Source organism: Vipera berus (genome assembly GCF_964194415.1).
Source record: "Vipera berus genome assembly, chromosome: 5".
In the NCBI taxonomy this organism is placed as follows: Eukaryota; Metazoa; Chordata; class Lepidosauria; order Squamata; family Viperidae; genus Vipera; species Vipera berus.
The window spans coordinates 5,105,267-5,119,208 of NC_138207.1; the positions used below are offsets into that span (position 1 = coordinate 5,105,267).

The 13,942-nt window shown below is 43.0% G+C and overlaps 2 protein-coding genes across 9 annotated transcripts in view; both read right to left on the reverse strand.

Annotated features, from left to right (window-relative positions):
* The window catches only part of LOC308669013 (solute carrier family 12 member 9-like), a 376,525-nt gene that overhangs the window by 320,851 nt on the left and 41,732 nt on the right, over nucleotides 1-13,942 (reverse strand). The window lies entirely within an intron of this gene.
* The window catches only part of EIF4E2 (eukaryotic translation initiation factor 4E family member 2), a 52,323-nt gene that overhangs the window by 17,489 nt on the left and 20,892 nt on the right, over nucleotides 1-13,942 (reverse strand). For all 8 annotated transcript variants that reach the window (XR_014026649.1, XR_014026650.1, XR_014026651.1 and 5 more), the window contains 3 exons: nucleotides 4,766-4,870; nucleotides 3,205-3,357; nucleotides 2,168-2,304 (listed from right to left, as the gene is read on the reverse strand). Coding sequence is in view for 5 of the 8 variants with exons in the window: in XM_081329477.1 (XP_081185603.1) it covers nucleotides 2,168-2,304; nucleotides 3,205-3,357; nucleotides 4,766-4,870 (395 nt within the window). In the remaining 3 variants the exon portion in view is untranslated. The remainder of the gene's footprint in view (nucleotides 1-2,167; nucleotides 2,305-3,204; nucleotides 3,358-4,765; nucleotides 4,871-13,942) is intronic.

Sequence of the window (13,942 nt, forward strand, 5' to 3'; positions counted from 1 at the left end):
AAAGTCACAGCGCAGGCTTACGGCCACTCCTCGCATTTGCGACTGTCGCTAACAGTCCACCGGACCCATGATCAAAATTCGGGCGCTTGGCAACCAGCCTGCATTCACGACAGTCGCAGCGTTCCGGGGTCATGTGATTCAACATTTGCCCCCTTCCCAGTCGGCTTCCGACAAGCAGAGTCAATGGGGGAAGCCGGATTCACTTACTAACTGTGTGATTCGCTTAATGACCATGGCCAAAGAGGTTGTAAAATTGGGCTGTCTCATTTAACCACCCTCTCTTGCTTAGTGACGGAAATTCCCGGTCTCAAGTGTGGTTGGAAACCGAGGCAGTTTGACTGTAAAGGCAGTTTGTGTAGCATTAGCCGTTCAGAGCGAGGTTTTCCCCCCCCTGCAATTGTAAGATTCAGGAGTCCCCAATTTACGACCATTTGATGTTCTGATGCATTTAAGAAAGTGCATCCTTGAGGCCAGGCAATCCCATTTTGATTGCTTGGCAACTGGCTCCCATTTGCAGCATCCTGTAGTCCACAGGACCACAATTTGCAAACTTTTTTTTTTGAGTGTTTCCAACAAAAGTTTAATCTGGTTGTTTTTAAGTGATTTTTATTACTTTCAAATGTTTTTAGTATTTTTTTTGAATTGTAAAACTCCCAGAGTAAGATGAGTGACTGGCCACATTAATTGATTGATTGATTGAATGAATGAAAAAATCCATTCCTAAGAATGGATTCAATTAATAACCCCATGATTTACTTAATGGCCACATGATTTGAGTTTTGATCGTGGCAACTCACTTTCCATCGTCATAAAAATACTTGTAGAGTCCAGCCATGCGGTGCCTTGACTTACAACTGTAATGGCTTCCAACCGAAATTCCAGTCTCCATTGTGGTCTTAAGTCAAGGATTTCCTGTGGGTGGACTTCAGCTTCAACCCCCCGGTGACTGGGGAATTCTGGGAGCTGAATTCTCTAAGCCACCGTTTCTCAACATTGAAAAACGGCGGCTTAGATATGGCCTAACGCAGATCGCTCTCAACTTACAGCAGTTCATTTAGTGACCGCCCAAAGTCACAACGAAACTTGAAAAAGCGACTTACGACCGTTTTACACACTTACGAGCGCTGCCACGTCCCCAGGGTCACATGGTCAAAATTCAGACCCTTGGCAACTGACTCATATTTATGACGGTTGCAGTGTCCTGGGGTCACGCCGTCCCCTTTTGCGGCCTTCTGAGAAGCCAGAAGTCAATCGGGAGGCCATATTTCACTTAACAGCCTTGTTACTGACTTAACAGCTCCGGCGATTCACTTAAGAACCGGGGCAGGAAAGGTCGTAAAAGGGGACAAAACTCTCTTAACTGTCTCACTTAGCAACAAAAATGATGGGGTCCATTGTGGTTGTAAGTCAAGGACTATCCGTGTGCTTTGTTAGAGCAAGTAGCTATTCTAGGATTAAGAGCTGATAGCCTTCTGGGAAATGTAGTTTTCAGTTACTTGGTCACATCTGTGTTTCGGATTGGCCACTGGGAGGGACTTCCATTTGGGGATACTGGGTTTCCTGCACATGTGCCGAGCGGCATGTCTTGTAATGAATTCCAGCCACAAGAGCCATGGGGCTTTTCCTCTCCGTCTAACATGGGAAAATTAACCTCGTTTTTTTACCTGCGTGATAGATTATGAAACATATTTCAGAAGAATCTCTGCAGTAGCTGTGAGTTAATGTTTAGGGAATGCCTGATGAATTAAATAATCTGCCTGAAGCCCTTCCGTGGAGTTTATCTGTCTGAATCACAGCAAAAGCAGCTGCTTGACTCAGAGTACCAGTAATCTGTTATAAACCTGTTGAGTCCATGAGGGCATCCAGACCGTAGCCGATTCCTGCCTGAAATCAGTGAAGGAGGAATGAAAAACTAAAAGTCGTTGTAGGTTCTCGGATTCCTGAGGGGAGCAGTAACAGTTGTGGAGTTGTGTGTTGCTTTTGTTTGTTCGTTTGGTTTTGCTCTTCAGAATTGAGAGCTTGCAAACCGCTGAGCTCGGGGGGGTCCACAGCCCTGACGAGATGCACACAACAGAACGTGCACCCACGATGCCTTCTATTTGTGTTCAAGCAGTGTTCCACTCATTTCTCGCAAACCCCCCCCCATCCCCACGTCCCGGGCACGTACTTGATGCTGTCGGTGTGCGTTTTGTACTCCATGATGGTGTTGGGGGGAAGGTTGAGAACTCGTCGTAAGGTGTCCCTGATCCTTGCCGTGGTGGCCTGGTCGCTGGCTGTCTTGTTCCATATGGAGATGATATCTTCCTGCAGGGAGAACCACCAGGAGGCCATTAAAGTGTTGTTAAAATCTGAATTATTATTTATTTTTTTTAACCAGGCACAATGCCAGAAAACCTTAACCAGCAAAGTACATACTTGATTTTACACGTGACGGCAAGCGGCGAGAATTATATTTGCACAATGTTGGATGGATGAAGAAACACCGCCCGAAGAATTAATAATAATATTAAAAAATACTAGACTGTGTGGAAATGGACAGACTTACTTTAAGGTTGAAAGAAAAAGAAGAAACAGAATATTTTCAAACTTGGGACCTATTTTATCGATGGGTAGAGCAGGGGTCTTCAAACTTGGCCCTTTGATGACTTGTGGACTTCAACTCCCAGAATCCCTCAGCCAGGCACACGTGCCTGGCTGAGGAATTCTGGGAGTTGAAGTCCACAAGTCATCAAAGGGCCATGTTTGAAGACCCCTGGCCTAATGGATGCTGCCCTGAGCAGACAATGGGACTGGATGACCTGTAAGGTGCCTTCCAACTCTATGATTCTAAGAAGATTGTACTAAAAAGCTATCCTTGAAAAGTTTTCAGGTCTTTCTGGATTTTAATTACAAGGCATTATGCATCCAGAATGGCAACAGGTGCCTGGCTGAGGAATTCTGGGAGTTGAAGTCCACAAGTCATCAAAGGGCTAAGTTTGAAAACCTCTGGGTTAGAGAAAAGATTTAGGGATTAGGAATTTAATTTGTATCAGCGAATAAGATACTCGGACAAGACGCTTTTGTCGAGTGGTTACGATTGAATTCTGTTGAAAAAATAAATCAGTAAAACTTTATTAAAAAAAGATGATTTAAAGAGGGCAGCCCCTGGGCTCAGATGGACAGCCGTCTCCTGTAACTCCCCCCGCGGCCCCCCCAGCAACTCACCTGGAAACGGACGGAGACGACGGCCCCGCAGATTTCTTCCCCCACCATGAACTGCTCTCCTAGCATGGCCAGAATGAGGTTCTCCCAGCACCGAGACGCCAGGCCCTTTCGGAGGCGGATAATCCACTTGCCCCCGTTCTTGTTGGCATCGTCCTGGGAAGAGGGCGGGGAAGAAAATTAGGCGTCAACCACAGTGCCGGCGTGAGGTTGCCGAGAGCCGGATGCTGCACCGATGGGGCGACAGAACGAGACTGTTTTTCTTCGACAGAAGCATCCCAGCGTCTATTCCCCTGACAGGTGAAAGAGGGCAGCAGTTCCAATAAACAGCACCACTTTATGGAGGGCCAGTTTGGAGTAGCAGTTAAAGCGCTGGCCAAGAAACCAGGCGACCGTGAGTTCTAGTCCCCACTTAGGCACAAACACCGACAAGGTGACTGTGGGCCAATCGCTCAGAGTTGGTGAGCTCTAGTCCTGCCTTAGGTATGAAACCCAACTGGGTGATTTGGGGCCAATCACCAGGAGGTGGTGAGTTCTAGTCCTGCCTCAGCCATAAAGGTCGACGGGATCTCCCTGGGCCAATCGCGAGGAGATGGAGAATACTAGGCCCACCTTAGCATGAAAACCGGCGGGGCGAGTCTGGCCCAGTCACCAGGAGATCTTTGTTCTAGTCCTGCCTTAAGCGTGAAAGCCAGCTGGGTGACTTTGGATCAATTGCTAGGAGATGGTGAATTCTAGTCCCCGTCTTGGGTATGAAAGCTGGCTAGGTGGCCCAGCCTACCTCACTGGGTTGTTATTGTGGGGGACAGTAGTAGTAGGAAGGCGGATTAGCTATGTTTGCCATCTCGCGTTTCTTATAAAGTAATAAAGGTAGATGAAAAAAAAGGAAAGAAAATCTAATAAATAAATAATTTATAGGCCAGAGCACTCTGAACCAACACCGTGCGCAAACCTTGGCCTCTCTCGCTCACAGGATCGTTGGCCAAAGGCTGCCCTTCTCGCTAAACAAGTGAAAAAAAACAAAAAACCCAGATGACCACAACAATGGGGACAATGAGTGTGTCAAACCTACAAAACTACTTTGGCTACAAGCCGTCTTTCTTCGTTTTTCGGCTTGCCACAGCTGTGGGCCGAGGGAAATTACATTCTTCCAGTTCAGTCACAACCATAACTTTCTTGTGGGAACCAAGGTCAAATCGTTTAAGAGCCCGCCAAAGCTGTTAATTGGAGAATGTGATTTATTAACACATTTAGCGGGTGGGAAGTTTAACTTTTATTTTGTAACCTTTTTTGTGTGTGTGGCTGGGTGGGGGAAAATTCCAGTCTTAGTTTCACCTATGGTTCGTGCTGATATTATGTAGCTGTTAAAATTGTTTGTTGAGGAAAGCAATTGCCTCGGAGTTCTTATTTCTACCGGTCTCATCTATCGGAACCATGACAGAGCACGTTCCATCAGGCTATCCAGTGTTAAACCTGGGTTCAAGCCCGACTTACTTCCGCAGTAGAAATGTCAGCGCCAGGAAGGCCTTACTAAGCCAACCTGACCATCGGCTTTAACACTCACCTCCCACATGGGTTTAATCCCTTCTTTGAAAAGATGGAAGTCGCTGTGGCCTGTCAGGTCCCCAGGACGGACCATGTGACTGTAAAACCGCCAGAACTGTTCCACCTGTTAAGAAATTTATTTATTTATTTAGGGCACGACATAAGACAGAGGTCCCCCAACCTTTTGGGCACCAGGGACTGGTTCCGTGGAGAGAGGTTTTTCCGCGGACCGGAGAGTGCGTGGTTTCGTGTGCCGCCTGCATCTCCCGGATGGGGCTTTGCTTGTTTGTGCGGACCGGTTGCTGGCATGATGCGGCCCGGTACGGGAGGTTGGGGACCCCTGGAATAGGATATGTGGACTTGCAACATATATTAACATTTCGCCTAGATTAAAAAAAAACCACACACACACAAAGTAAAATATGAAGGTTAAAAGGCTGTATATTCAGATATCAGTATCTAGGCCAGGGGTGTCACAAACTGCTGGCCCTCGGGCCGGATGCGTCGTAGTGAAACCGCACCCACCCCATTGCCGACAATGGCAAAAAATCATGATACGTTGCGACACGTCACGTGACGTTGTGAGTTTGACACCCCCTGGTCTAGGCCATCTAACCACTGAAGTGCAGCATCGTTTCTATGAAAAAAATAAAAATAAAAATCAGATACTGGACCAATATGTGCCCTGAGCTTATAGCTACAGATATCTGTATGTGTTCTTCTCTTCTCATTGCAACTGGTCTTCCCAGTTGCAATGTATGGCAGTGAAAGTTGGACCATAAAAAAGGCTGAGCGCCAAAGAATTGAGGCCTTTGAACTCTGGTGTGGAGAAGACTCCTGCGAGTCCCTTGGACTGCTAGGCGATCAAACCGGTCAGTCCTAGAGGAGATCAACCCTGACTGCTCTTTAGAAGGCCAGATCCTGAAGTGGAAACTCAAATCGTTTGGCCACCTAATGAGAAGGAAGGACTCGCTGGAGAAGAGCCTAAAGCTGGGAAAGATTGAGGGCAACAGAAGAAGGGGACGACAGAGAATGAGGTGGCTGGATAGAGTCACTGAAGCAGTAGGTGTGAGCTTAAATGGACTCTAGAAGATGGTAGAGGACAGGAAGGCCTGGAGGAACGTTGTCCATGGTGTTGCCAGGGGTCGGACACAACTTCACAGCTAACAACAACGATCTGTATGTGATCTATAGTTTTACGTGGGACCCCCGCAGTCACTCTGACGGGAGGATACTCTGCCCCATTTATACAGTGAGTCCCGGCAGACGTTGTATGAGGTGCGTTATCCTGTTCAGGATTGTCCGTTGTTGGTGTGGTAGTTCAAAGTCTGGCACTTTTTTGCGAGGTTGTTTATATGGAGGTGCTGTGGTTAGAATGCAGCATTGCAGGCTGACTCTGCCCACTGCCAGAAGTTCGATCCTGACCGGCTCACGGTTGACTCAGCCTTCCATCCTTCTGAGGTCGGTAAAATGAGGACCCAGATTGTTGGGCGGCAAAAGACTGACTCTGTAAATCGCTTAAAGAGGGCTGTAAAACACTGTGAAGCGGTATATAAGTCTAAGTGCTATTGCTATACACCTTCCTATGTCTGGACGCTCAGTGACCCATTTGGCTTTCCATTGGGAATCAGTGTTATAGTTGCTGGGGAGAGGTTGTACAAGTGCCAGTGGGGGCTTCCTAGGCTAAGACAACATCAGCCAGGCAGCCAGACTCTTCGATGGGGAATCTTGTTTTCTAAGCCCGGGAGTAGCAGGATGAGTCTGAAGTCAGAAGGGAGCCATTCCATTCCATTCTATATTTCCTATTCTATTCTATTCTATTCTATTCAGTTCTATTCTATGCCATATTTTCCATTCTATTCTATTCTATTCTATTCTATTCTATTCTATTCTATTCCATATTTTCTATTCTATTCTATTTCATATTTTCTATTCTATTCTATTCTATTCTATTCTATTCCATATTCCATTCTATTCTTATTCTTATTCCATTCCATATTTTATTCTATTCCATTCCATTCCATATTCTATTCTATTCTATTCTATTCTATTCTATTCTATTCTATTCTATTCTATTCTATTCCATTCCACATTCTATTCTATTCTATTCTATTCTATTCTATTCTTATTCCATTCCATATTCTATTCTATTCTTATTCCATTCCATATTCTATTCTATTCTATTCTATTCTATTCTATTCTTATTCCATATTCTATTCTATTCTATTCTATTCTATTCTATTCTTATTCCATTCCATATTCTATTCTATTCTATTCTATTCTATTCTATTCTATTCTATTCTATTCCATATTTTCTATTCTATTCTATTTCATATTTTCTATTCTATTCTATTCTATTCTATTCTATTCCATATTTTCTATTCTATTCTATTTCATATTTTCTATTCTATTCTATTCTATTCTATTCTATTCTATTCTATTCTATTCTATTCTATTCTATTCTATTCTATTCTATTCTATTCTATTCTATTCTTATTCTTATTCCATTCCATATTTTATTCTATTCCATTCCATATTCTATTCTATTCTATTCTATTCTATTCTATTCTATTCTATTCTATTCTATTCTATTCTTATTCCATTCCATATTCTATTCTATTCTATTCTATTCTATTCTATTCTATTCTATTCTATTCTATTCTATTCTATTCTTATTCCATTCCATATTCTATTCTATTCTATTCTATTCTATTCTATTCTATTCTATTCTATTCTATTCTATTCTATTCTATTCTATTCTATTCCATATTTTCTATTCTATTCTATTTCATATTTTCTATTCTATTCTATTCTATTCTATTCTATTCTATTCCATATTCCATTCTATTCTTATTCTTATTCCATTCCATATTTTATTCTATTCCATTCCATATTCTATTCTATTCTATTCTATTCTATTCTATTCTATTCTATTCTATTCTATTCTATTCTATTCTTATTCCATTCCATATTCTATTCTATTCTATTCTTATTCCATTCCATATTCTATTCTATTCTATTCTATTCTATTCTATTCTATTCTATTCTATTCTATTCTATTCTATTCTATTCCATTCCATTCCATTCCATTCCATTCCATTCCATTCCATTCCATTCCATTCCATTCCACTCCACTCCACTCCACTCCACTCTCCCACTCATTTCCCTTGACTGTTAGTTGGCCAGATTTTTGTAGAGAGCTTAAGCTGGCAAGAAATATTTATTCTCATTGGAACTCCCTGAATCTCCTCATTTCCCCGGCGCTTGACAATTTTTCCCCTTTGGAAATCCTACCCAATTTTATAATTCGTTTAAACATTAGAAAGCTACCAATATCTCATTGAGTTAATCGCTAGAACAATATTGTAAGGTAGATATATTGCCGAGCCTCAAATGCCGATGGGAGAAGGCGGCTTAAAGGCAAGATGCATCTTGTCTATGGCCATCTGCTGAATTCACTGTAGGGGAAAGGACGCTCTTATTTACTTCTCTTTACTTTTGTCATCAACTAATGTGACAGGTAAAAAAAAAATTAAATCTAATCAGTTGACATGGTCAGAGAGAGAAAGAGGGAGATATATTTAAAAATCAAGCCAATATACATAACTCATATCATGACCAACAGTTGCTGACAATTCAAAGAGGAATTGTTGATTATTTATTTTATTATCTTATATTTTATTTTACATTTTATATTATCCCATTTCATACTTTATTTTATTTATTATTTTATTTTGTTTTGTTTTACTTATTATTTTATTCCTTTTATGTTTTATTTTATTTTATTGTTTTATTTTACTGGGTTGAAATCGCCGAGGAATAGGGCAATCTCCTCCGTAAATTGGACTAAAAAACAGTCCAAGGAAAAGAAGCAAATCGACATTATTATTATTATTATTATTATGCAACCCACATAAAACATTGGAAATTAACCAGCTGCTAATTGCAGTCAAATTCTAGAAACGACCGCAGAAAATCTGGCTGCATTAAACACCGATTTTGTATCCTAGTCAGATGAAAAGAGAACAGATGTAGAACTCATCTGGTTTTGTAAGCAGCACCATCAATCTATGATAAGAAACTCCATAAAATTCAGAATATGGCTGGGCACGCGCAAGTGACTGAATGGCTTAGCTCCACGATGGCTGAGCATTTGCAACCTTCCTGGATCTGCCCTCTAGAATTGTCTGTGCTAATGTCAAAAGATAGCGCAGGCAGTTACAAAGAGTTCATTCAAAGTTACAACGGCACTGAAAAAAGTGACTTACGATCGGTCCTCACATTTACAACAGCTGTAGCATTCCCCCGTCATATGCTCAAAATTCGGGTACGCGGCAACAGGGCATGTATTTATGACAAGATTATTGTGATCACCATCTGCAAAACTTCCCAGCTGGCTTCCAACAAGCAAAATCAATGGGGAAAAAGCTGGATTTCCTTAATGACCAGACGATTCACTGTGATTTGCTTAACGGTGGCAAAAAGTTTGTAAAATCAGGCACAGCTGAATTCCTTGCTTACCGTGTTTCTCCCAAAAATAAGACCAGGTCTTAAATATCAATTTTTTTTCCTCCAAAAGACGCATTAAGGCTTATTTCCCAGTCAGGGCTTATTTCCGGGGAGAATATGGTACCAAACGCGTGCGTCTGGCTGACGATTTTAACCTGGGCTTATTTTTGGGGTAGGGCTTATATTACGAGTGTCCTGAAAAAAAAATCACGCCAGGGCTTATTTTCCAGTTGGGTCTTATCTTGGGGGAAACACGGTAGTCACAGAAATTTGGGCACCGATTGTGGTTGTGAGGACTGTAGCACAAAGGCTTTAGCCTTCTGATGGAGAGAAGCAAGCAGTGGGGGACCGCAAGGCTCCGTCTTAGGGCCAACATCTTCATCGATGACTTAAGACGAGGGAATGGAAGGGGAAACTCATCCAATTCGCAGATGACACCTAAACCGTCAGGAGCAGCCAACATCCCAGAAGACCAACTCAGGATCCAAGAAGATCTTGACAAGACTTGAAACTCCAACAAAATGGAGTTTCAACGTGGGGAAAAAGCAAAGTCTTACCCTTAGGCAGGAGAAACCAAAGGCACGAAGACAGATTGGGGCGAGACCTGGCTTAAAGACAGTAACTGTGAGAGGGGCCTTGGAGTCCTACGAACAGGAAAACATTTATTTGCTTGCTACAAAAAAGTTCCCAAGATATCATTCTGGGACTGTGTCCCGTGATAAGAAGCTGATGGAAAAGACCTTTCTCTCGCACTGCCTCTGCTGAAGGTCGAAAGAACAGAGAGACGGCCCAGTTCTTAAGGCCCCAGACTGGGAAACTGGGAAACCGTGAGTTCGAGTCCTGCCTTCACCACTGAAGCCAGCTGGATGAGGTTTGGCCAGGTCCCTCTCTCCCTCTCAGCCCAAATCACCTCTCAGGTTGGGGAGAATTGGTAGAAGAAGGAACCTTAGGTGCGTTCACTGCCTTATTTATTTTTTTATTTATTTTAATTCCATTTATATCCCGCCCTTCTCCGAAGACTCAGGGCGGCTTACAAGCTTAGCAGTAGCCTTCATTCTATGTATATGCCTGCTTATTAGGGCTTTCACACACACCCCAAGCAGCATTATTACAAAGTCAGCTTATTGCCCCCAACAATCTGGGTCCTCATTTTACCTACCTCGGAAGGATGGAAGGCTGAGTCAACCTTGAGCCTGGTGGGATGCGAACCTGCACTAATTGCAGGCAGCTGGTGTTACTTAAGGAGGCATTAGCCCACTGCTCCACCAAGGCTCTTGAGCTGTTTATAAAAAAAAACAATAATGGTAGGGTATAAATAATATAAAATAAAAATACACAAAACTTGAAGTGGAGGGCAACTGCGTGTTTGTGGAATCTGTTTTGCGTCTCACCAGAGTGCTGGAATCCAGCGCAGAAAACGAGTAAAATGCTTAGAAACAAAACCGCAGAATTTAATTGTCAATTACGCTTTTTTGTTTTTGTTTTTTTAAAAAATGTTATTGTGTATTTCACTCATTTGGCTCAGGTTTCCCTTGTCGCTTTTGCTAAATCACAACAAGCCGGAAGCTCTTGCTGATCTACTTGCAAGTCACTTGGAAAAATTGGTAGCAGATCCAAATTTGCTTGGCAGGTTCAAATATGCTTGGAAATAGATAATATGGCCATAGAGCCAGTGTCCCAGTTTCATTTTTTTCCCCTCCCCTGTTATTAGGACCACAAAACGCAGGGAGAGAATTTAGAGCTAGAGTGTCATTAAACTGTTGTATTGCTGACAAATCTGTCAAATGGTGGAAGAGATTATTAAGAGATCTGCTGTCTTGGATTCAATAGAGAGGAATTGGTTAAAAAGTGAAGGCAATTGGTACCTTGGTAGAGAATAGTCACCTGATCCTCGAATTCTTGATATCCAAGAGAACTGAGAAGCATTATACCTGCACACTGGACTTGTCGTCATCATCACAGTTGGAAGGGACCTTGGAGATCTTCTAGTCCAACCCTCTGCTCAAGCAAGAGACCCTATACCATTTCAGACAAGAGGCTGTCCAGTCTCTTCTTGAAAACCTCCACTTGATGAAGCACATCCCCAATTTCTTGTGGCTAGTCGTCCCAGCAATGAATTGTTCTCACTGTCAGGAAATTTCTCCTTAGTTCTAGGTTGCTTCTCTCCTTGGTGAGTTTCCATCCGTTGCTTCTTGTCCTGCCTTGAGGTGCTTTGGATAATAGCTTGACTCCCTCTTCTTTGGGGCAGCCCCTGAGACACTGGAAGGCTGCTATCATGTCACCCCTCGCCCTTCTCTTCACTAGACATACCCAGTTCCTGCAACTGTTCTTCGTATGTTTTTAGCTCAGAAGAGTGGTGAACGTGAGAAAAGACAGACAGAATCCAATGGCTTGAAATCCTGGAGGAGAGAAACATCCAGAAAAGAAGGGAAATTCTATGAAATGTAATACTGAAGGTGGAATATTGGATCCAGCTTTGGTCGCCACAATATAAAAAAGATGTTGAGACTCTGGAAAGAGGGCAGAGAAGAGCAACAAAGATGATCAGGGGACTGGAGGCTAAAATACATGAAGAACAGTTGCAGGAATTGGGTATGTCTTGTTTAATGAAAAGAAGGACTAGGGGTGACATAATAGCAATCTTCCAATCTCTCAGGGGCTGCCCCAAAGAAGAGGCAGTCAAGCGCTTCTCCAGAGCACCCGAAGGCAGGACAAGAAGCAACGGATGGAAACTCATCAAGGAGAGAAGCAACCTAGAACTAAGGAGAAACTTCCTGACAGAACAATTAACCAGTGGAACAACCTGCCTCCAGAAGTGGTGAATGCTCCAACATTGGAAGTTTTTAAGAAGAGACCGGACAGCCATTTGTCTGAAATGGTATAAGATTTCCTGCCTGAGCAGGGGGGTTGGACTAGATGACCTCCAAGGTCTTTTCCAACTATGTTATTCTGTTATTCTGAATCCCAAACAATTCCTACAAGAAGGAAGAATGGGAGAAATCTAAAGAAGCCAGCACTGAGCTCTGTAAAACGAAGAGAAAAACGAAACGTGACTAGGATATGGAAGGGGAGGCACATCATCAAAGAAAACTATAACTTAAATCTCCAGAACCTGTGGAAACCCTGTCAGAAAAGCTAAAACTCTTAAAAAAGAAAAAAGCTGAGCTTTGCGAGAGATACCAAACCGATATGAAGGATTACTTGGATATGTTCAAAACGAAAGACTGCGTAGATCCACTGCAAGGAGAAAAGGTAAATCAGTAAAAGGGCAGAGCTGCTTAAATCTTATTTTAGGTCTGTCTTCTCTCAGAAAGGAAATGTAGTCCATGTCGCTATCGCTCTCTTGTCCCTAGGGAAGGAGGGATGAGGAGATGGTAAGGGTTAATTTTAAAGGAACAGGGCCAGAAGGATTAGAGAATATGGAAAGGAAGAAGCAAGACCACTTGTAAGAAACTTTGAGGATTCCTGAAAAGGTTGCCAAGGCCACAAAGAGAACAATGCTGTCCTTAACCTCCAGAAAGAGAAGAAAAAGGACCTGATAAACAACAACAACAACAACAATAATAGCTTGAAAGGCAGGACAAGAAGCAACGGATGGAAACTCATCAAGGGGAGAAGCAACCAAGAACCAAGGAGGAATTTCCTGACAGTTAGAACAATTTACCAGTGGAACTCCTTGCCTCCAGAAGCGGTGAATGCTCCATCACTGGAAGTTTTTAAGAAGAGACTGGACACCCACTTGTCTGAAATGGTTACAGGGTTTCCTGCCTGAGCAGGGGGTTGGGACTAGATGACCTCCGAGGTCCCTTCCAACTTTATTGAGTCTTCGGAGAAGGGCGGGATATAAATGGAATTAAAAAAAAAATATTATTCGGATAGAAAGCTTGGGAAAGAAACGGAATTCTCAGTAGCCGACCACAGACCACGAGAGCCGAGCTCACAAAAAAGGGGTGGTCTGATGGAGAAGTGGACCGTTCTCACAACAAATCAAGGAAGTGCGATTGGGCAGCCTGAACACTTGGTGGGTGGAGTTTATGGAAAGCTATTATTAGCTAACCAGATTTTAGCGTGGGAAAATGTGTGTAGTGGGGTGTGTAGCGTGTGTAGTGGGGTGCCCCAGGGCTCTGTTCTGGGCCCACTGCTCTTCAGCATCTTCATCAACAATTTGGACGAGGGGATAGATGGGGAACTCATCAAATGTGCAGACGACACCAAGCTGGCAGGAATAGCCAACACTCCAGAAGTTACAGGCTTAAGATACAGGAGGATCTGGACAGACTCGAACACTGGGCACTATCTAACAAAATGAAATTCAATGGTGAAAAAAGTAAGGCAAGAAAAATCAAATGCACAGGTATAGTATAGGTGGTAGCTTGTTCAATAGTAGCAACTGTGAGAGGGATCTCGGAGTCCTAATGGACAGTCACTTAAACAGGAGCCAGCTGTGTGCTGCAGCTGCCAAAAAAGCCAAGACAGTGCTAGGCTGCATTAACAGAGGGATAGAATCAAGATCATGTGAAGTACTAATACCACTTTACAAGGCCTTGGTAAGGCCACACTTGGAAAACTGCATCCAGTTTTGGTCACCACGATGTAAAAAAGATGTTGAGACTCTAGAAAGAGTGCAGAGAAGAGCAACAAAGAGGATCAGGGGACTGGAGGCTAAAACATATAAGGAACGGCTGCT